The sequence below is a fragment of the Leishmania infantum genome, chromosome 21, assembly GCF_000002875.2.
Source record: "Leishmania infantum JPCM5 genome chromosome 21".
Classification (NCBI taxonomy): Eukaryota; Euglenozoa; class Kinetoplastea; order Trypanosomatida; family Trypanosomatidae; genus Leishmania; species Leishmania infantum.
Window position 1 is genome coordinate 474,578 of NC_009405.2, and position 21,226 is coordinate 495,803.

At 59.8% G+C, this 21,226-nt stretch overlaps 6 protein-coding genes across 6 annotated transcripts; all 6 read right to left on the reverse strand.

The window, feature by feature from the left end:
• Positions 1 to 1,017: 1,017 nt before the first annotated feature.
• On the reverse strand, positions 1,018 to 4,416 carry LINJ_21_1400 (conserved hypothetical protein; the record flags this gene model as incomplete). Its single annotated transcript, XM_001465367.2, has 1 exon — positions 1,018 to 4,416. The coding sequence occupies one exon, from the start codon at positions 4,414 to 4,416 to the stop codon at positions 1,018 to 1,020; it is 3,399 nt and encodes a 1,132-aa protein (XP_001465404.2).
• Positions 4,417 to 8,767: 4,351 nt separating this feature from the next.
• LINJ_21_1410 (surface antigen-like protein) lies at positions 8,768 to 10,201 on the reverse strand (the record flags this gene model as incomplete). Its single annotated transcript, XM_001465368.1, has 1 exon — positions 8,768 to 10,201. The coding sequence occupies one exon, from the start codon at positions 10,199 to 10,201 to the stop codon at positions 8,768 to 8,770; it is 1,434 nt and encodes a 477-aa protein (XP_001465405.1).
• A 1,220-nt stretch (positions 10,202 to 11,421) lies between these two features.
• On the reverse strand, positions 11,422 to 12,219 carry LINJ_21_1420 (conserved hypothetical protein; the record flags this gene model as incomplete). Its single annotated transcript, XM_001465369.1, has 1 exon — positions 11,422 to 12,219. One exon carries the CDS (start codon positions 12,217 to 12,219, stop codon positions 11,422 to 11,424), a length of 798 nt encoding a protein of 265 aa, XP_001465406.1.
• Positions 12,220 to 13,091: 872 nt separating this feature from the next.
• Positions 13,092 to 15,452, reverse strand: LINJ_21_1430 (putative DNA repair and recombination protein,mitochondrial precursor; the record flags this gene model as incomplete). Its single annotated transcript, XM_001465370.1, has 1 exon — positions 13,092 to 15,452. The coding sequence occupies one exon, from the start codon at positions 15,450 to 15,452 to the stop codon at positions 13,092 to 13,094; it is 2,361 nt and encodes a 786-aa protein (XP_001465407.1).
• Positions 15,453 to 16,824: 1,372 nt separating this feature from the next.
• Positions 16,825 to 17,706, reverse strand: LINJ_21_1440 (conserved hypothetical protein; the record flags this gene model as incomplete). Its single annotated transcript, XM_001465371.1, has 1 exon — positions 16,825 to 17,706. One exon carries the CDS (start codon positions 17,704 to 17,706, stop codon positions 16,825 to 16,827), a length of 882 nt encoding a protein of 293 aa, XP_001465408.1.
• A 1,762-nt stretch (positions 17,707 to 19,468) lies between these two features.
• LINJ_21_1450 (putative thymidine kinase) lies at positions 19,469 to 20,323 on the reverse strand (the record flags this gene model as incomplete). The annotated part of the gene is made up of 1 exon (XM_001465372.1): positions 19,469 to 20,323. One exon carries the CDS (start codon positions 20,321 to 20,323, stop codon positions 19,469 to 19,471), a length of 855 nt encoding a protein of 284 aa, XP_001465409.1.
• Positions 20,324 to 21,226: the final 903 nt, after the last annotated feature.

The window sequence follows — 21,226 nt, forward strand, 5'->3', positions numbered from 1 at the left end:
GTGGGGGGAGGGGAGGGGAAGACAGAGGCACAAAGCAACGGAAAACGCACGCACATACGCAAGTAAGGAGAGCGCCCCCCCTCCACACCCACACACATGCACACACACAGAGAAAAAAAGCAAACACACAAGCGAACAGGGACAGCGTAAAGAGGACATCAAGCAAACACAACGCTCTGCTGTGTGACACACGTGTGGATGGTGGAGGAGGGCAAGAAAGAACTATAAGAGGAAGGAGCAAGAGGGTCGGAGTGCGACTGGAGAGAGGTGCATGTGTGTGTGTTTTTTTTTGTTTTGGGGAGGGGGTGGCGGTGGTGGACGAGGGATACGGTTGAGCAGACCGCTGATTTCTTCATATATATATATATATTTTAATTTTATATATATATTTTTTTTTTTGCTATTGGAACTGATTCTGTGTGCACACAACACTGCTGTGCTTTGTGTTTCTGTGTTTGCGCCCCACCTCCTTCGCCCCCTCAGAAAAAAATAGGTGGAGGAGGGGTGGGGTGGGGGCAGCAGGAAGCATAAATACAGCGGAGAAGGACGAAAAAAAAAGCGGTGAAGACTGTATGGTCGTTCGTACGTAAATGAGAGGTGTGCGTATATATATATATATGTATATATTTTATATGCACCTGTGCGTGTGCGGTCCCCCCCTCCCCAACTGGGGCCGTACGCGTTTCATCGTGCTGAGCAAAGCTTACCCAGACACACACCTGCTTATATGCATGTGTACACGTATACGTGTATACATGCATATACTTACAAAATAAAACATACAGCTTGAGAGAGTAGACGCACACACACACACACACACAGACACAAGCGGCGCATCCCTTCGATCTTCCTTACCTCTTCTCTCACTGCTCCTCCTGTACGCGTCTCAACGAGCCCTGTGCGTCAGAAAAAAAAAGCGAGATCACCAACCGTGAAGTCCGTGCTAACGGAGCGCGCTGCATATGGCGGCGTTCGGGCTCAGTCGGCAGCTGTTGCGGCACCCAACGACGATGACTGCTACTCCTTCCATGGAGCTGGTGCGGCGGGAACGGTGCCGCCGCTGCTGTTGTTGCATACTGCGAAGTTGTTGCTGCTGCCGCGCTGCACATAGCTCTCGCGCAGACTCGTGAGACTGGGGTTCGCCGGGCTCGCGCTGCACCCACGCTCGGAGACGGCCGTGATGGCGCGGACCAGTCGCGCGAAGTCCTCCAGGTGGCACTCGTACACACGCTGTTCGTCCTGGCCTATTGGAAGCCCGACACTGCGGAGGCCACGCTGCACCTCGCCTGCCGTCACATCGACCATGCCTAGTCGCGCAAACAGCCCTTCCGTGATGCAGCGCGAGAGAGGGACAGTGCAACTTGGCAGAGTGCCGTAGCCCGTCGTCGCCATTCCAGCACTGCTGCTGCCCATCACAGTCGTCTCTGATGGCGTGAGGGAGTCTGTTGAGACGACGCCGTGCAAACCTCGTCCGTTGGCCACAAGCGCTGCGCAGTCGACGCCAAGTCCAGCACTGCGCCCACTGCTCTCCAAGGCAGTCGCTGCCGACTCTTCATCCACCACCATACCGTAGAAGGCGATGCGAATCGCCTCGGACGGGTACCGACCCTGGATCTTGTAGGCCATGCGCGCAAGAAGGGTGTCAAAGGGGACCGTCGGCACCTCCTCACCGTCCGCGCCGTCCGAGTAGGGGTGCTGCGACACACCCTGCTGTCGCTGGAGAGTTGAGGCACCGGTGAAGGCGTCAGAGGTGCAGCGGCTGTAGGGGTTATAGCTGCCACCTTCGCTGGACGACTCAAAAGGGGCCCCGTCTGCAATACGACTGCCGATCACCAGGACCTTGCCATCCTTGGTGTCTGCGCGCCCACTGATTGTAACACAGCCCTTGCACTGCGCCTCATCGGCAAAGCGTTCGTGGCTGTGGCTCATGCCTTTCGCCGCGACACTGGTGGGTGGGTGTGCAGCGGCCACACACGACTCGGCACCTTGCACCCGCCCCGGAGGCCACGCTGGCCCAGTCGCGTTGCCGTTGTTGCCCATTGCCGCAACGGCAGAGCTGTTAGTGGCGCCAACTCCGCGCACTTTGCCGGTGGCAGCGCTTTCCGCTGCCGCTGTGGCAGCCACAGTTCCGTTGAAGAGGGAGACAGGGCTCATACTTCTGGGGCCCAGGCCTCTGTGCAGCAGCTGGGGTGAGCTGTTCCGCTTCAGAGTGGCTGACACCGCTGGCGGGGAGCGAGTGGGGTTCTGCACACCCGCGAGGTACCGGGCGCACGGCTGCAGCTCATCAAACAAGTCCAGCAGCACCTCCGCGTCGGCGCAAGGGAAGCTGTTACACTCAATGATGCAGGCGAGCTCGTCCAGCGTGATGGCGGGATGGTCGACGCTGCCGCCGTAGCGCTCTTCCTTGGCGAGGCGAAACTCCGCAATGAACTCCTGCAGATCCACCGAGTTCGTGCTGAACAGGGAGCTGAGGTCGCTCGGGGTGGCCTCGCCGCGCTCGATGCCCGACACGCTGCCAGCGAAAGAGGGTACCAAGTGCGGTGCCGCGATGCCGCTGGAGCGGAAGGCGCTGACACTACCACTGGCGTGCTGCAGCAGCGCACCGCTGCTTCCGGCCTGATGACCAGCGCTGCCGACGGCGACACCAGAGAGAAAGCCACTGTTCGCCAGGCTGTTCGTAACGAGCCCGGAACGCTGCAGGAGTTGCGGGGACCCGTGCTTGCTCGACGCGCTACCGCTGAGGATGGCGTTGCTGCTTGCATTTGTGTGCATTACAGTGCCGGCGATCGACGGCGGCATTACACGACCGCCAGCATTCACGCCACTGCTTCCACCGCGCGATTGCAGCGACGTCGTCGGTGCTGATGGCGGAGTGCGAAGAGGGCGGACAGCAGCAGCTACATCACTACGCGCTGTCAGCGAGGCTGGCCGGTTGGCAACGCCGCTGCTGACGGCGCCGCTGTCAAAGCTGTCGGTGAGGTCAACGTCACCTCCGTGAGAGGCGGCACTCTCGGGCTGCTGGGGCGTTGGCTGCAACGGCCCTGCCCATGTGTGGCCGCCATCGTTATCGCACGTGCTACCACTGTCTCGAAGCAGCTCTGACGAAACCGACGCGCTCGAGGTGCTAGCCCCCTCCGCTGTGTGTGAGTATGGTGGGTGGGCGCTGCCGTGTGCTCTGCTAGAAAGCTGCCGTGGCTGCGGCACGGTGCGGGCTTGCTGCCCTGGCGTACGCCTCGCTTCGCCTCGCTGCGTGGCCGGCGGCGCGAGGTGTGTGGATGGCACCTGCGGCACTGTGCCGGCACGGAGGTGCGCGAGGTACCGAAGTGGCTCCTCGGGCTGTGTCGTCATGACATGCTGGTACATATTGTTCACGAGCGCCCTCACCCGCGGATTATCGCGCAGGTACGCTTCCTTGCTGGTGCTGCCGTCTCCAGCAGTGGCGCGAGCCTCTGCTTCACGCTGGTGGGCCGTGCCGCGAGTGACGCTGTTGCTCGCGGACGTCGCACTCACCGTGGACGACGGACGCTGCGCTGGTGCAGGCGCCTGCGGCAGAGACCGAGGTGGCAAGGGTATCTGCACTGTTGACACGGGCGTGGTCTCAGCACTGCGGTCACTGCTATCCGCCACCAGGCAGCACCTGCGCGCTGGCGAGGTGACCGTGAGAAGGGATACGTCTGGTTGCGACGCCAGTCGGGATGATGATGTTGGCACCGTCGGCATGGTCGCTGTGGAGGCCGGCTGCTGCTGAGCCGGTGGATTGGTGGTGGACACGTTGGAGCTGGCTGTTGTGGAGGTCGAAAGCTTGCTTGGCTGCATCATCGCCGGCAGTCGGCTCGACATGGAGGGCATAGATGGCGCCGGCTCATTGGTGCGGAGGCCCAGGGCGTTGCTGCTTCTCTCATGACGACTGCTGCTGCTGCTGCCGCTGTTCATGCTGCTTCGAGCGTTGTGGTGTCCACGACGGCCGCTGCCATCACCGTTTTCGTCCACAGGGGCGGAGCCTGCCTGGGTCGGGGTGCTTGGGGGTGGCAGCGACATCTTACCGCCACCTTTGTCGCCGCTTCCGGGATGGACCCGGCGCTGATACGCCTCCCTTTGGTGAGGCGGCGGGCTGCGGCCCTGCACGGTCAACGGTGATGCGGCCGGCGAAAGGGTCGGCATACGCAGAGCGTCCGGCGCAAGTCTGCCGGCGCGGTTCACAGGGCACGACGAGGCGCCGTCGAGCCGCTGTGAAACAGGGAGGGAGCTGGAAAGCGCCTCCGGCGCGAGCGGAGCCGGCAGGTTCGACCGGCGCAGCCCATGCGAGGGCGAGTTGGAGTCGGAGGAGCCCCCGGTACGGATGGAGTCTGTCTCTGACGCAGCTGACGTGGCCGTCGGAAGCGGGCGAGTGCCACCGGAGCGAGCACGTGTCTGCATCACACAAGCTCACTAGAAAAACGCAGGAACGAAAGGAAGTCAAAGACTCAACGCAGACACATGCGCGACACACCACGGCAGGGCGAATGGAGGGCCGGTGACGGGACGCCAAGGAAAAAAAAAGGGAGAGAATGACCGGCGCTCAAACAGAAAAGGAGGCAAAAACAAGAAAAGAAGTGACAACGAGGCGGCGGGTGGCCAAATAGGAAGACGACACGCAATACTCAAAAAGGATGCGCTCACATATGCAGGCACACGTGACGGAGAAGCAGGGGTGAGGTGGGAGAGGAGGGTAGGAGGAGGAGGGAAGTGATGGTGATGAAAACACACAAACCGAAGAAGGTAACAGCAGAATGTGAGAACAAGAGGGGAGAAGAGGAGGAGGGGGAGGGGGGGTGAAGAGGAAGTACGCGGCTTTCTTGCGATGGAAGCAAGAAGAAAGCAACACACACACACAAGTAAGAAACAAAAAAGGTGGAAAATGAGAGAAGACAGGATGGGGCTCCGAAATGCTGCACAATAGGAGAGATGGAGAGGACAATGAGATAGTACGCGGGAGCGGTGGTCGATCGCACGCCTATGTCTCAACTGGCCTGAGGGATGAGGAGAAGAGAGGGGGTGGGGCTGGATTCCTTGCTTCTTTCCGTTCTACTTTGTTTTAGGTGCCTTGGGGCGTCACTCCGACAGACACAGAGGCCTGCTAGACGACTTATTTCGCAAGGCAGCAACGCAAAGGAAAGCAGCACGCGACATGCAATGCACGGTGGCAGCGCCGCTCGAACTCACGGACTTGTGGCCCCCCTCTTTCTCACTCTCACTCTCTCACTTACTCACTCTCCCTCGTCTCTTTGCTGTTTCTTGTGCGGCGTGCGCAACCACGTTTTTTTATTGTTGGCCGCGTTTTCCGTAACAAAGGAAGAGACACCGAAGGAGGGAAGGGAGGAGGGAGGAAGGTGCGTGTGTGTGCGCTTCTTCAAATTCTGTGATAGTGATGCGCTCCGCTTCAGGGGGTGGGGCGGCGGTGATGCCCCGCTCTCAAGTGTTGGAATGCGCGGGGTAGATAAATACACAAACACACACACACACACACATACGCACACGTAGACGAGAGAGAGAAAGCAATCCGACGCAAGAGAAAAAAGAAGGTACCAATCACAATCAATCAAAATCAACAGGCAAGCGACAATGACCAAAGTCCGCCTCCCCCATACCAGCGATGGCGGAAAAACAACAAAAAACGAGACACGAGCGGGTACCCACGTACGCGCTACCCCCGATCAATACATGCAGGTATGTATATGTATATATACGTATATACATACACGGAAGAACCATGCACGCGCACGTACAGACGACAGAGAAGACAGAGTGGAACCGAGGCACAGCGCGCACGCGAGTATCACTGGCGTAGGAAGAAGACACACACACACACACACACACAGAGAAGCAAACAACTCCCAGAATAGTATCGAAGATTTGCAAAAAAAAAAACGAAGGTGGCGGAGAGCGCGAGAGAGAAAGGGGAACGAGGGAAAGTTTGCCGCTGCTCCTGCTGCTTGTCGTGATGCTACCAGTTGCTAACCAGCTACAGATCGCCCACAAACTCGTGGTGAGCACAAGCACAGCGATAGTTAGTGTGTGTGCGAGCGGGACAGAGAAACAATAAAAAAAGAGAAATCGGGAAGGGCCTTTGCTTGCAGACGTTTCTTTCTTCTTTTATGCGGTTCTTGCACGCGTGCGCGTGCGTGTTTGAAGAAGGGAAGGAGGGAAAATGGGGACAAGAGAGAGGGAGGGGAAGAGCGGTGAAGTTTGGTGCGAGTTCGTGAGATGGTCGACTTGAAGACCACACACACACACACAAATGCACGCACCTACACGCGGATGGACAGTACCAAAAGGAAATGAGGGGGTGATGGTAACAAGAAAGAAACGAAGGAGTGAAGGGGGTGGGTCGGGTCGGGTTGGGAGGTTTGAGGGAGGGTGGCTCGGGGGGGGGAGGGGGACCACAGATACACCGCTGCTTGTGTTTGTGAGTATTTGTTGCGTGTGTGGCTCCCCTTTTTCTTTGGTTGACCATTACGTGGGGGGGGGGAACAGGCAAGGAGACACGGGGTGCACCGTCGAGATGTATCGTTGCGCAGGGGGCAGACCACACACGGGGTACAGCGACGACAAAGCATGGAGAGGGGAATGGGTGAGGAGAGAAAAGGGGAAGGGGGAATGAACACAGATGCATGCGTGTGTGCTTTTGTGAGAGGGATTGTACGACTTGCAGGGCCTGAGTCCGGGTCGATTGAGCGACCCGAGTGCGTTGCTTGGTGCAACGTCCGCGGCGCAGCAGAGAAGGGGGAGGAGGGAGGTGGGAGGGTGACATTGCCCCGCCTTCCGCCTTTCTCGGCTTCCTCGAAGACTGCATAATGCACATGGCGTCGTGGTACGGCGGTCATGCACACCCGAAACTGCTCACGTGTCTCTCGCCTCTCTTGCGAAGGTGTGGTCTTTGCTTTATATATATATATATATATATACATATGTACACGTGGGTTCCTCATGCCAGACGCGCATTCACAGAAGCACTCATAACCGCACGACGTACGCATACACATATCTCGGAAACATATAGATCGATGACGCGTGGCTGATGAAGTCTTCATAGAGAACGAGAAGGGCACTGCTGTGGCGATGCACACACGCACGCACACAGCAATGCACACATCGCCGGGAAGGCAACAACAACAAAAAATAAAATAATCAACGAAAAAAAAAAGTTAGTATATGAAGCGAAAAAGAGAGAGGGCAAGCGTATGGGAGAGACGCACGCGGGTGCGTCGGTGAGGGGGGGAGCAAGCGTCTATCCAAGCCGTGTAGCCTGAACACAGAATGAGAGGAGAAGAGGGTTATAGATGCTGGGAAGATCTAAACACGCAAGGGTTTGACCAAACGAGCCAGCACCGACGAGGAAAGCGAGCAACAATACGAAAAAAAAATGATAAGCAGGGGGAGGGGTATGTGTGTGGGTGTGTGTGACCCAAGGAAATGGCGCGGAGGAACGGGGGACTCATTCGTGAGGAATGGCAACAACTGCGACACCGCTAAAAGGAGGATGGGGACGAAGAGGACAACCACACACCAGCACACAGGCACGCACGCACAGACACGAAAGGGAAGGGGCACGCAAAGACACGGTGAGGGAGGACCTGAAACCGAATGAAAGCGTCTCCTCTGCCGTGCAGTGACACGCACGGAGAGAAGAGGCTGCGTATGCGTGCGTGCCTGTGTGCCGGTGTGTGGAGAAGGAAAGTGAAAGAAAAACAAGAGGAGAAGCGTTCAAGATGGCAAGCACTACGAAGCGAAAACACATACGAGAGAGAACAATGCAGGAGAGGGAGGGTCGAGCGCAAATAAAAAAGCATAACTGTAAGCGAAGAGGAACAAAGAAAAGCAGATGAGGACATACCTACCCACCCACACCCACACCCACACCAAAAAGATAGGGAGCGCAGGGAAGAGGGAGAGAAAGAACGAACACGAGCAAGGGAGTCTACGATCAACGATGTGGACACACAGATAAAAGCATAGAGAGGCGAAAACAAAAGAAAGGGGGGGGAGAGACTACCCAGATTTGTACATACAGGGAAAAGACAAAAGGCGAAGGGGTTGGGGTGGGGTGGGGGCGGTGACCGGTGAGCGTGTATGTGTGGCAGGCCGTTTGCCATGGTGAAGAGTCTTCTCCGAGCTGACCGAGCAAAAAACAAACAGAAATGCTGGAGAGGATGCAGAAGAGTACGAGGGATACGCACGTACACATGCTCTCTGAAGCACATAGGCCAATGCATACATTTACACAGCGGATGCAGAGGGAGGGGGGGGAGATTGGGAGGGAAAGAGAGAGAGGAATGAAGAGCTCATGGAGAGCGGCAGGCGTTGAACGCGGCACCTGCGCACTAATTTATACACACACACCGTGGTGAAGAGCGAGCAACGCCTCTCTGCCACCCGCTGTTACACTAAGCAACACGGAGAGGGGGGGGGAGAGAAAAAAAATGGAAACGACATAATCATAATAAATAAGAGCACACAAGTCGTTCGGGTTGTACCATATTTCGAAAAGGACGCTGGCACTAGCCGACGACGCCACTCCCGGCACATCCGCGCTTGTGTAGCGGTGCGACTACCAAACCTTTTCCCCCACCCCGTGTGTGTGCGCGCTCTCTCAACATAAGCGCAGCCTTGGGCTCGACGATTGATGGGTGTAGCCAGCTGCGAGGGCAGAGCGGTCATCGCACTGCGTGCACAACGTCGGATCGCCGCGGCAGCGTCGCTGGCAGTGGTGCAGGTCGCATGTATTCAATCAAGAGGAGGCGCCGCCGGTGCTGTGGCTCAAGGGGTCATTAGAGGCGGAAGACGCCGACGCATCCCACGAGCTGAAGGTAGCATCGCTACCGTCGACGGCCCCGTTTGGGCCCGTCGAGGAACTGCAACTGCTGGAGATCTTGTCGCTGATAGAGTCGATATTTACGTCGTTACACGCGTTCTCTATGGCACAGTTGACACTCATGACCGCCTCGTCGACTGTGACGGCGACGTAACGGCTTGTCCAGTTAAGCGGAAGGCAGCCGCAGAGAGCGTTGCCCTCCAGGTGGAGATACATAATATTCGGCAGTGTCCTCCACTCAATCGGGAGAGAGCCACTTAGCTGGTTGCCGCGGATGCTCAGCGTGTCGAGAGACTGCATCGAGCTCCACAACACCGGTAGCGTGCCGCTCAGTGTGTTCTCGGAGATGTCCAGCACTTGCATGAACTCCATGGCACTCCACGACGCAGGCAGGGTGCCGACGAGTACGTTGTCCTGCATACGTAGTTCCTCCAGGAATTCCAGGCGCGCCCATTCCGCAGGCAGAGTACCGGTGAAGCTGTTGTCGAAAAGCAGCAGGGTATTCAGGAAGGTCATCGTCGCCCAAGCCGCAGGCAACCAGCCGGTGAGGCGGTTCGAGTGCACGTCCATCCACTCCATCATTGACATCTCCGCCCATTCGTGTGGGAGGGTGCCGCTGAGGTCGTTCCTGCCTATCATCAGCGTCGAGGCAGCTCGCATAAATCGCCAATCCGCAGGCAGTGTGCCACTGAGCCGGTTGCTTTCCAACACCAAGGTCTGCATCGACCTCATGCGTCCCCACTCCGGCGGCAGCGTACCAGCCAGGGCGTTGCGATTGAGGTTCAAGATGGCGAGGCTCTTCATGCTCTCTCCCCACGACGCCGGAAGGGTGCCGGTGAGATTGTTGTTGCTTAGGTAGAGCTCCCTCAAACTGCGCAGGCCGCTCCACTCAGGCGGGAGGCTGCCGCTGAGGTTGTTACTCTCCAATCGCACCTTGCGCAGATTTCGCAGCAAGCCCCAGCTGGCTGGCAGCGTCCCTGACAAGTTCCGCCCGTTTGCGCGCACACTGATGGAGGTGACAAACACCTGCGACACATCAAAGTCGGCGCTCGACACCTCCGGCAGACGGCCGGGGGAGACAGCCAGCTGGACCCAGTTGGTGGCGCTGATGGACACCCCGTCGCGGAGACACGTCACTCCTTTCCAGGCGCAGAAGTTGTCACCGGCCCAGATGCTGTGGAGATTTGGCATCGACTGCAGAAACCCATCCAGAAACTTGCGCGTATGGAGTTGCTGCGCTTCCGTGTACGCTGACATCGATCTCATCCCCACGGGGCGCGCCCTGCTGACCGGTAGCACCAACACCAGCGCTACAGCAGCCACAAGCGCCATGCTTGCGTGGGTACACATAGGTGTATACAGGTTCAGGTGGTTGGGGTTTCCGCGTCTCGCGAGGCGTTTGCTTCGACGGGGACGCGCCTGCACCCTCTTGCGTGCTTGCGTCGTTGTAGCGCCGCCGCTGCGCTGTACAGAGCACGTACGTAAAGCAAAGCAGGAGAGGACACCGAAGGAGGCGTCAAGAGAGATCGACGATGAGGTGGGAGAGCGGGGAGAGGGGAGAGGGAGGGAAAACAGAACACGGCGCACCAAAGCGAAAGCCTCAACGAGCTGCGGTGCACGTGGCGACAGCACTTACTCTGCGTGTGCGTGTGTGTGTGTGTCAGGGAGAGAGGGGTGGAGGGCCGAGAGTGTCACAGAGCGGTAGGCTAGCCATGTCGTGAGAGGAGGAAGAGGGAAGAGAGCAACGTGGTGGATCCGAGACACATCCCATGCTGAGGCAACATCATGCATCGTTTTCGAACCCGACGGAGGACGACCGACTTCACCACCTAAAAGGGTGAGGGGAGGTGAGCGGCGGAAGGAAAGCAGAGCCGTGCAGCGACATCACAGAAGGCCACTGAAGGGAAAGCGGCAGTCTTAGGTCGTTCGTTAGTGACGTCATTACGACTCCCGAAGTCACCCACCCGAAAATAAAAAAGACGCTCGAGAAAACAACAGAGCGATCATCCAACGGACGCTCACGAACAAGCACACACACACACACACACACACACGCAACGGACATGACGTACTCCCTGGGCGTCTACACCGAGAAATACGGGCGAGGGGTGAGGGCTGATGGTGAGGGGGGCGGCCAAAGGCTGCTTAGAACGTCCTGCTTGTTCCTGGCAGCGGAGGGGTCAGCCTAGTGGCGAACAAGAGAAGTGACCGAGAGTAGGACAAAGCAGAGGTGATACCATGCCATGTGTTGCCTCTCAATTCAGTAGCCTCATCAACGCGACATCTCGTCCCCTGCCCCCTCACGCAGTGTACCGATGCGGCGCGTCCGCTGCGAAATGGGTCCGCCTTATCGACCCGCTCCCACCGGGATTGCCTTGGCGTGAGAGGGACACAAGATGGATATGTGCGGTTGAGGTGGGTGGGAGTAGGGTGGGCAGCAAGGAGGTCCAAGAGCGCATCGCAAGTAAAACTGCATCCGACTCTACGCCACCCCTTTTCCTCCGCGTACCCGCCAAAGCTGGATCCTCCCCGATCCCTGTCCTCCACGGAGCTGCCCTTGTCGCCTCCTCTCACTTGGCTATGTGCACCTCCATGAAGCGGATACGCTCTGTCCGGTTGGACACCAGCGAGAACTCCTGAATATACCTCCACACCATCGGAAACTCCTTCTTGAGTGAGACGACGAACGTCTTCGCGTTCTCGCACACTGCACCGGCCGTCATGCCGCCATGGCCGACGCGGAAGAGCAGCTGACCCTGCTTATGCAACTCCACCAGCCCTGCGGTGGTGCCTTGTGAGAGACGGAAGCCAAGCGTCTCGCGCTCGCCGAGGCCGTCTAGCGGCGTGATCATCTTGCGTGGGCAGCGCACTGCCGAGCTCGGCGCCGCATTGGCAGCCGCAGCCGATGACGGCAAACTAGCCTTCACCGCGTCCGTGATGGCGTGCGGCAGCTTCGACTGTATGCGGGCATCCACCACAAAATGGCTGAACGTGGCCGCGACGCGGAGTGCCCTCTTTGTTGCCTCGGCGTCGCCGCGCTTGCAGATTGCTTCGGCCGTCACCACCGCGTCGTAGTAGCCGTGCCGCTTGTTGATCTTGCCGCAGTCGTGCGAGATGACCTTGGGAACGATCAGGCACGTGGTCCGCCCATTGGCGGCGTACACGCGATGCGGCAAGTGGAAACGGTGTTCACACACCAGCCGCGGGCACTGCGCGGTGATGACGGGGGGCAGGATGAACTCGAGATAGATGCCTTCTTCGTCCGCGCCACCGCTGCTGCTGCTGCCACCGTTCCCGTCCTTTGCACAGATGCGCTGCAGTTTATACAGAACCGCCTTGGTGACAATCAGGCGCTTGTCCTGCGGCATGACTCAGCACACGACACTAGCACGAGGACGGAGCGGCAGAGGCAGGGGAACAGAGGACGCCGAGAGGCACTTGTAGACGAGCGCGCGCACACACACACCTCGAGTTGAGGAGGGGGGGGCGTCAAAGAAAGGGCGGAAGAAGAAAGTGCACAAAAAAGCGCTGCGCTACAGAGTCCAGTGAATATGATGTGCCGCGACGCGGAAATCACGTGCGTGCGTGTGTGTGGTGGTGGTGGTGGGTCGATGTGCACGGGGCGGGGGTGGCAGCGGAGCGTACGGAGAAGGAAATGACATACATACATACCAGTCACTATACGGGGGCGATACAGATGCGTACTCCGCTACGTGACCCGTCGCAGTTCACATGATGCGGGCGTGGGCAGCTTTGTATCGTGTCTCCGGCTCCTCACCCCTCTCCTCTCCAGCAACGTGTGCAGCCGCGTCATCCGACAGCATGCGCGCACAACCCATCACAGAGCGAGAGAGAGAGAAGGGGGGGGGCACATTCCTCTCTCATGTGCTCTCGTGTTTTTTCTTTTGGCGGATGCTTTCTTCCTTTGTCGGCGTCTGCGCATGGGCTCGAGTACGGCCGCACGCGTGTGCATGCGCTTGAGGAGACCCGCTGTGCCTTCCCTCTCTCTGCTACGGCTTGGAAAGGGCTCGTATCCATAACATGGGCAGCCTGCACGTCTCTCTTTCTATGCTAGCATCTGCATATGCGTATATGGCTAGGCATTCACTCTTGCTCCGCCACATTGCCGAGCCGCCGCTGCGGGGCGATGGCATACGCGTGTGCGTGCACCTCTCTCCGAACCCCCTCCCCCTCTCCCCACTCACAGCCACGTGTACCACGCGCTTGACGTGAGGAGAGACTACCCCTCCTCCGTTTTGGCCCGCTTCCGGGTGGCAGTAACACGGCTGCCACCACCCTCGATATCCGCCAGGCTAAAAGGCACACCGCTGCCAAAGACGCCGTCGGTGAGTAGTGACCCCTTCGCGCACGCGGTATCTCTTTCCCGCGACAGCGCCGACTCGAGAGGAGGGGAGCTGCCAGTCCTGGTTGTGACAGGCTGCGAGGACGGCGCCGACGTGACCGTGCCCAGACCGTAGAAGTCTCGCGCCTCCGCCGACACGCACGCGGCGACGACGTCCAGGTCCAGCGCTGTCAAGCTCAAGTCCTCTGCTTTGCGCACTCGCGACAGCGCCACGTACGCCTGCCCCGCCTCGAAGAATGACTTGTCCAGTGCCAGGCGGACCATGGGCAGCGTCATGCCCTGAACTCGGTGCACCGTCAGCGCCCAGGCCAGCTGCAGCGGCACTTGACGCCTGGATAGGCTGAGGCGGCCGTCTCGCCCATGCACCTCCATCGTGATGGCGGGCACGACAGCTTCTACGCCGGTGGAGAAACGGACGAGCGGCAACGCGGGACCATGCGCCTGTGCGACGAAGCCCCCAACGAGACCAAGGTCGCCGTTGGCCAGGCTCGGCTCGTTCGGCAGGGATGCGAGAAGCACCACCTGCGCACCCACCTTCAAGGTTAGCACAGAGGGCAGCGAAACCTCGGCATCGATGTCGGTGCCAGGGACGGCGGCATAGTCCTCGGAGGCGTAGCGCTGGAACTGCATCGACTCCAGTTGCTGCAGCCGCTGTGCGTTGTAGCGGTCCACGTCGTTGCGGCGCGCGAGCAAAGTGGTGGCCTCGACGCCGAAGCGTTCCTCCAGTTTGCGTCCCAAACACGCCTCGAGCACCTGCCGCACCAGCAGCGTGCATTCGCCTCGCCGCACCGCCGCGCAGCACTCGGCGAAGCGTGGGTCCTCGGCATGACGGTAGTCCTTCGTGAAGACAAGTTGCTGAAAAGCACAGGCACGCCACACAGCAGCCATGAAGGCGGGCTGCACCTCCTCGCCAGCGCCACGCGACACCGGCGGCAGTTGCAGAAAGTCGCCAACCACCAGCAGCTGAATACCACCAAATGGCAGTGCCGCGTTGCTCGTTCTCTGTCGCCGCTGCGAGGAGGAGGCGGGGGGCGCCAGCGGAGCTCGCAGCACGCGTGCGACGCGGTCGAGCAGGGCGAATGTGTGCGAGGAGAGCATGCTGATCTCGTCAATGACGAGCACCTCGCACCGCTGCCACGCCCGCACGACGTCTGGCTTGCTCTGCACGCGCTGCAGGATCGCGTCTGGGTCGCCCTCGCCGCGGCCGATGCCAGAGAAGGCGTGCACCGTTTTGCCGCCGATGAGTCGAGCGGCGATGCCGGTGGCGGCAGTCACTGCAACTCGCCCAGTCTCCACCGCGTGTTCCTGCTCCTCGTCTTCAGCCCCCAGATCGGCCTTACCCTTCGCACCACGGAGCTGCCGCGTGCGAGGTAGGACGTGCTGCAAGACGTGCAGCAGCCATTCCGTCTTGCCCGTCCCAGCAGCACCGCTCACAAAGACGTTGTGGCCGGCGCGCACAAGCTGGACCGCGCGTTGCTGCTCACTCGTCCAGTTCAACCGCTGCTGCTGGGCCGCCGTCAGTGACGTGGTAGGGCCGCTGCTACGGCTGCTGCTGCCGCCAGCTACCATCGTGCTCCTCTGTGGCACGGAAGACTGCGACGACGTCATGGGCGTAGGCGATTCCACCATTGAGTGCGCAGCGAATGGGTCCTCCTGTGCTGCGCTGACGGCGGCGGTGCCGTTGTCGTGATGAGACTTGCTCGTCTCCTCGCCGGAAGTGTCGTAGTCATCATCGTTGTCCACGCAGCTGCCCGACAGCTGCGCAAGACCGGGGTCCCGCAACCCGCGGCTGCCTCGATCACCACCGCCCCCTTTTCCGCCACGCTGCAGATCCTTGCGGCTTCTGCTCGCCACGTTGCGCTCCATGTCCTTCCACCGCGCCTTGTCCTGCAGCACTCCGGCCATCATGCGCAGCTCATCCAAGTCCTCGGTCGTGTCGATGAACACGCTGCACTGCCGCTTCTCATGCGGCACCATCACCGTCAGTCGTCCTTGTGCCACGCCCGTCGACACGACCCGCTGCAACCGCACTAGCTGGAAGAAGGTGCCCTCGTGCTTCTTGTGCCGGCTGGAGCGAACGACGAGGCAGGGCCCGAGACCGCTTTGGCGAGAGAGGAAGCACTCGGTGCCGCCCCACTGACCAATCCGCTCGCCATCCTCGGCATAGACGGAGATCCTGCCCTGGACGGCGCTCATCGTCATCTTCGGCTTTGGCGCGCGCATCGCAACAGCCGCCATGGTGGCAGAGGGGTGGGGGTGGGGCTGAGGGTGGTGCTCTTGCTGAGGCAGGGGTGAGCCGCGAAGAGGAACAGAACGGAAAGACGCGAGGTTTGACTGTGAACCAGAGCTGGTGCTGCGCCGGCACTGATGAAGAGGGGGGGGCGCGCGCACGTGTGTGTGCGTGTGTGTGGGGGCGCAGAAGGCACAGGGAAGAGGGACCTGAACGACGGCAGGTAGTCTATGGTCGTGTATCTAATATCGTTGTCTATGCGTGTGGGGGTGGCGATGGGATAGGCGAGCGCTAGCTGCGTTGCACTCCGTCCCTGGCGAAGGAGGACAGGAACGCGAAGAGAGGCGGGCCAGGGACGAGGAGGAAGGTGCTGTGGGGTCGACAAAGGAGTGGAACGCCCTTGTACACACACACACACACACACAAGCATACCCAGGTGCGGCGTGTGTGCAGAGCCACGTTCGTGGCGGGTATTGCCGCACACGAATATGCAGACACGCGCCTTCAAAGGGTTCTCCACCACTCCCGAGGGCGTTGGGGAGGTACCGCCCTCCTCCAACAGCAGTGTGCGTGTGCGTGGGCGTGGGCGTCTCCGAAACACAAGTAAACAACCAGCGCCTCAACCGCAATCATGCCCCTCTCTTGTTCGATGCACTTGGCGTTTCGCCTTGTTTTTGCCCTTTGATACGGCGCTCATCATGGGGCGTGGGGAGAGGGACAGCCGAAGGTGATGCCTGCCTGCGCATACTCGAGCGTGAGCCAAACCGTGCCGGAGGAAGCCGTCCGCTGCTTTCTGTGTGTTTTTTTTTAAGCTCTCTGAATGGCTTCGGTGTGTCTCACCGAGTGACCGCCGTTCACCACCTCTTGGACCTCCCCTCGTCTTCTTGTTTCTTCCTGTGCTTGCTCGAGCGTTTACACGCATGCTTCGGCACAAAGACGCGAATCAGGCCACCGCGCGCTTGTGTGTGCGTGTGTGTGTGTGCACGTGCCATCATCAACCCAGAGAGACACGGACAACGAACCGAAAGAGAAAGGGCGAAGAGGCGAGGGAGGGGGGAGGGAGCCTGCACCCACAGCGCTCTCCTCCTCCCTCAAGCTATTCACACGGTTGCAAGCATCGTTCTTTTTTTTTTAAACGTGCTTCCCTTTCTGTGCTGGACTTCCGCGTACATGTCCACCACACCTGCATGCGCGCACACACACACATGCATACCCTCACTCAACGGCGAAATACCAGAGAAAGCGAAAGAAATGCGAGCGCTCCGCGACGCAGCAGTGCTTGCCACCACCTCCGCCGGGACTTCCGGTATGAGGACGACGACGAAAAGAGGAAGACCCCAGTGAGCTCTCGGGCCGCCGCCGGATCGCTGCTGTCCGTGCTCACTGCGGTAGCTTTCCGAAATTACTCATCGCCGCTCTGTGCTCGTTCTTCTCCATCACCCTTGCCATATCCGGAACGGCCGGCGGCTCCGCCGCAACGTGCTCGGTGTGGTAGCCGATGTTCTGCCGCACGTATTGTCGCGCACCCGCCTCGATGGCTGCTGCGTCCACCTCCTCCGCCGTCAGACCTATCGTGAGAAGACGCCGTAGCTCCACCTCTAGGTTGTCGTGCGCGGCTCGCAGCGCCATGCCTGTGTAGCGGAGACTTGACGCGGTGAGGTGGGCCGCTCGGTCTGTCTCGGCAAGTCGTGCGAGCACGCCCTCGTAGAGCCCCGAGTAGGTCTCCTCTGCCTTGGCCAGCTGCAGTCGCGTTTCAAGCAGCTCGCGCCGTAGGGAGGCAAGCTGTTCGCTGATGGCCGCACTCGTCGGGGCGTAGGAACGGCGCGGCCGTTCTGCGTCGTGAGCAGCAGCAGGTGGAGACGGTGCTGGCACTGGCGCTAGGGCGGCTATGTTGGCGTCCGGTAACGACGAGGCTGTCGAAGCTGTTGTGGAGGAGGACGCAGCTGCCGGTGGTGCCGCGCCTTCTTCTTTTGAGGTGGTGGCGGCGACGGGCCGCACCGAGTGGGACTTGTAGAACGGCAGGGCTGCCGAAGTAGCCTTGGTAGGTTTCTGCTTCGTCGCCCTCGACACACGCTTTTTTTTGGTTTCCAGCAGACATGCGGTCGTGGGTACCGACCGAAACGCGCGATGCTGCCAATGATGAGGTGCGAAGATGCAAGAGGTGACACAGGCCGACACCCCTGAAGGTGCGCGGCAGACGTTCACTAGCAGAGGACGCACGGCGGTGAGCCGCGCGTGGTTGGCACCGCCGATGAGCGACATGCAGAGGAAAGCCAGGGGTCGAGGTGGCTGAGGGGTTGTCGCGGCGACTCACAGTTGTCTCGCGACACACAGGCGAAGACGAGCCCGCATTCTTTGTTGTTCGGTGGTGGGTGGCGGGGAGCAGCGGAGGTAAAAAAAGAATCGACGGCGGGGGGAGGGAGGGGGTGACCACAGGGTCACAGGGAGAGATGGAGGGCGCTGGTTGCGTCTGAAGATGCTGGCGTACGGCGATACGCAGACTGCAGCCGTGGTCTCTGAGCTAACGTGGGGGAACACTCATCCTCATCATTTATGAGCTTTATGAGCGCCTCATCTCGCATGTGCGCAAACGCCCACTCGAGGCTTGCACTGCACTAGCGTGAAGAGATAGAGAGTGAGAGAGGGACGAAGAGGCACCAGCGCTCAGCGCTCAGCGCCCGGAGCCCTGCCCTCCCCCCTCTCCCCCTACGACACGCATGCCCACAGCGGTGGGCCATTCGCAAGAAACCAAAATGGTTTGCCTTCCCTGGCCCATATACGGCTTTCTAAACATAGAGACGCCCGTGATCAAGGCATCACATACGAGGGAGCTACCGCCTTTCTCGTCCCGCGGTGTCTTCATTGCCTTTTACTTGCGCTGTGGTGCCGACGCTCTGCAGCTGCCCTTGACGTCAGAGAGTGGATTGAGCAACGCGAGGTGCCGAGAACGACGTCCTCCTCCTTCGCACAGACTGCGCCAGCACATCATTTGCCCGTGAGCGAAGAGATGAGGCATGCGCGAACACCAACGTACAGACGCGTGCGCAGGCGTCGCCTTGCAGCCCTTCTCTTCTTTTCGAGGTGCGCAGCGCGGCGTCATCGCACTGCAAGAGACCGAGACACAAGAGAAGCCGCTGCCACATCTGCTGCTGCTGCAGCCACAGATCGCTCCCTACCTTCCCCTTCCCCCCCTGTTGTCGCACGCCATCCACATCTCCCATTCGATCGCTCGCCCGCCTGTTAGGTTGTCGTGCGCGCGAGAGGACCGATAGCGAACAGAGCAAGCGCACCGTCTCTGTGACAGCCGAAGCGGAGGAGAGTGTTTCCCGGGTGCGCGCGCGTGCATGTGCGTGAGGGAGAACGAGACATGAAGGGAGGGTTCCGTGTCGGCAGCGCGGCAACAGGAGGCGACCTTTTCTGTTGGTTCCAAAAAAAAAAAACCATCACACCCACGCAAAAAAAGCACAGTGCAGAGATCGCCGATGGAAACGAGGCAGTTGTCTCAACAAGATTGAACCTTCCGCACAGGAGAGGGGGCAGTGCACAGACAAAGACCCACATTCCAGTCACGTGCGCCCCTCCTCCTCGCCCTTTCCTCAACGAGGTGTATCTCGCTACTCTCCTGTACTTCTCAACAGCACTATCGTACGAGGACGGCGGTAAAAACCACAACGACGAACAAAACGACGACGAGGGTGGCAGAAAAAGTGCAGCCTAGCCCTGTCCATTGGCTCGACGCTGCCGCAACACCTTGTCGCTCTCCCTGGGTTCTACTTTCGCATCCCACTCTTCCTCCCCCTTCCTCGGCTACGCATCTCGGCGTGTCCACGTCTCGTCGCAGCTGCAGAGTTGTCGTCTGACATGACGTGGACAAGGGAGGAGGGTTCAGGCAGAAGCAGCGGCCGCTCGACCAGTAGTTTCGCTTTCCTTCTCAGTGACACCCCAGACGGGTGCGGCCCCTCATCACCGAGTGGGCCAGTTTTCAATTTCGATGCTTTTCGCGCAAGAGGCTTGCGTCTCTAGGTCACTCTGAGGATGCAGCCGAGGCCGTGCACGCGGGTTCCACACGCTGGTACTTGGGCGCCTCGGTGGTGAAGGTCTGCACCTCGCATAGGTCTCGGCCCGACTTCATACCGGCCGACGCCCCAGACGAGGCCGCTCCCTCGGTTGCCATCGTGGGGAGCGTTGCGACCCCGGTCTTAGTGCCCCAGCCACCAGCCGGTTTCTCGGGTGTCTGGGGACCGGCGGTTGCCCTCTTGTCTGACATGCCGAGGTAGCGCTTCTCCACCTCCTTGATTGCCATCTGCTGCGTCCGCATTTCCTCGATCGAGGGCAGCTGCTGCTTCGAGTAGCACTCGCGGCAGGTCGCAATGTACATGTCTGCGCCACCAATGAGCTCCTGCTGCTCCACGTTCACGGTGCGCCGAGTAAAGCAGGCCGGCTGCTCGTGGCACATCATGCACACCGCCGTCAGCTTATCCACCGCCTCGCAGTACGGGACGAGCTCGCAGATCTGCCCAAACGGCTTACGCCGGTAATCGCCGTCGAGGGCCGACACCATGACTACCTTGCCCGCGTCGGCGGCGGTGTTGCAAAAATTCACCAGGTCAGAAAAGAACTGACCCTCGTCAATCGCCAGCACGTCGAACCGCTTCCACGTGTCCCGCACCTCCGTCAGCTGCGAGACGGCCGCCTGCGCCCGCAGCATCAGCTGGTCGTGTGAGGCAACGTTGTGCTCATCGTAGCGGGTGTCCTTGGAGTACTTGATGACGAAGCAGCTGCGACGGGCGTGGATCTCGCGTTTGACGCGGCGCATTAGCTCCGTTGTCTTGCCGGCGAACATCGGGCCGATAATGAGCTCTATACGACCGCGGAACATCATCGCAACAGTTTCGTGTGCGTGCGTGTAACCTTGTATCGAGTGATGGCGACGTGTGGACAAGGAAAAGAAGGGGAGGGGTGGGCTCGCGTATGTATGGGTGGATGCACGCGTGTGCGACGGTAACGGGGGAGGGGCGAATAACCAAGGGTGGCTGAGAGGCTGATCGGGGCTGTGGGCAGATGAACAGATGGTGGGAGCCACACACGCACACACACAGAGGAAGAGAACGGGCGGGTGAGCGGAGATGACCGATTATGTCTATGGAGGTAGGCGTGCGTACTTGCTCGCACACCAGTAGAAAGGTTGGTGGTGGTGGTGAAGGTTGTATACGGAGTCGAAAAAAGTAGAAGGAAGATAATGCGGCGTGGGAAAGCGGCGACTTCTGTGGTGCTGTGGTGATGGCGGTCTATACGATGTATACGTGGCTGTTTGCGTGCGCCTCGTTTGTACAAGAAGTGGGATCGGAGGGGAGAAGGAGGGTACGCGTATTCTGACGATGAGGCAGTTGAGTGGGTAGGGGGGGGGGAGGAAGAGAGGCGGAAAATCAAGAAGCAGCAGCGGCAAAGAGAAAGTAGATGGGCGGCACAGATAAAGACACCTCATGCCGATGGGAGCGTTGAGGTGGCCCAGTTTCGTGACAGGCGCGTGTGTGTGTGTGTGGAGGCGGAACGAGAAGGACGGAGATAGAGATGAGGGTGGGCGGGTGGGGGGAGCGGGGGCACACTCATAGTGGAGGGTGCCGATCCTTTCCTGTAAGGGTGACAGCTGCACCGAACCACGCTGATGAGGATCTGAAGGGTTCGCTGTCGCAGGAACGTCTGCAACACGCAAGACACCCCTCTTCACCTCGAAACACGCAGGCGGCGACGCCGCGTGCGTGTGTCGGTGCTGTTTGCATGA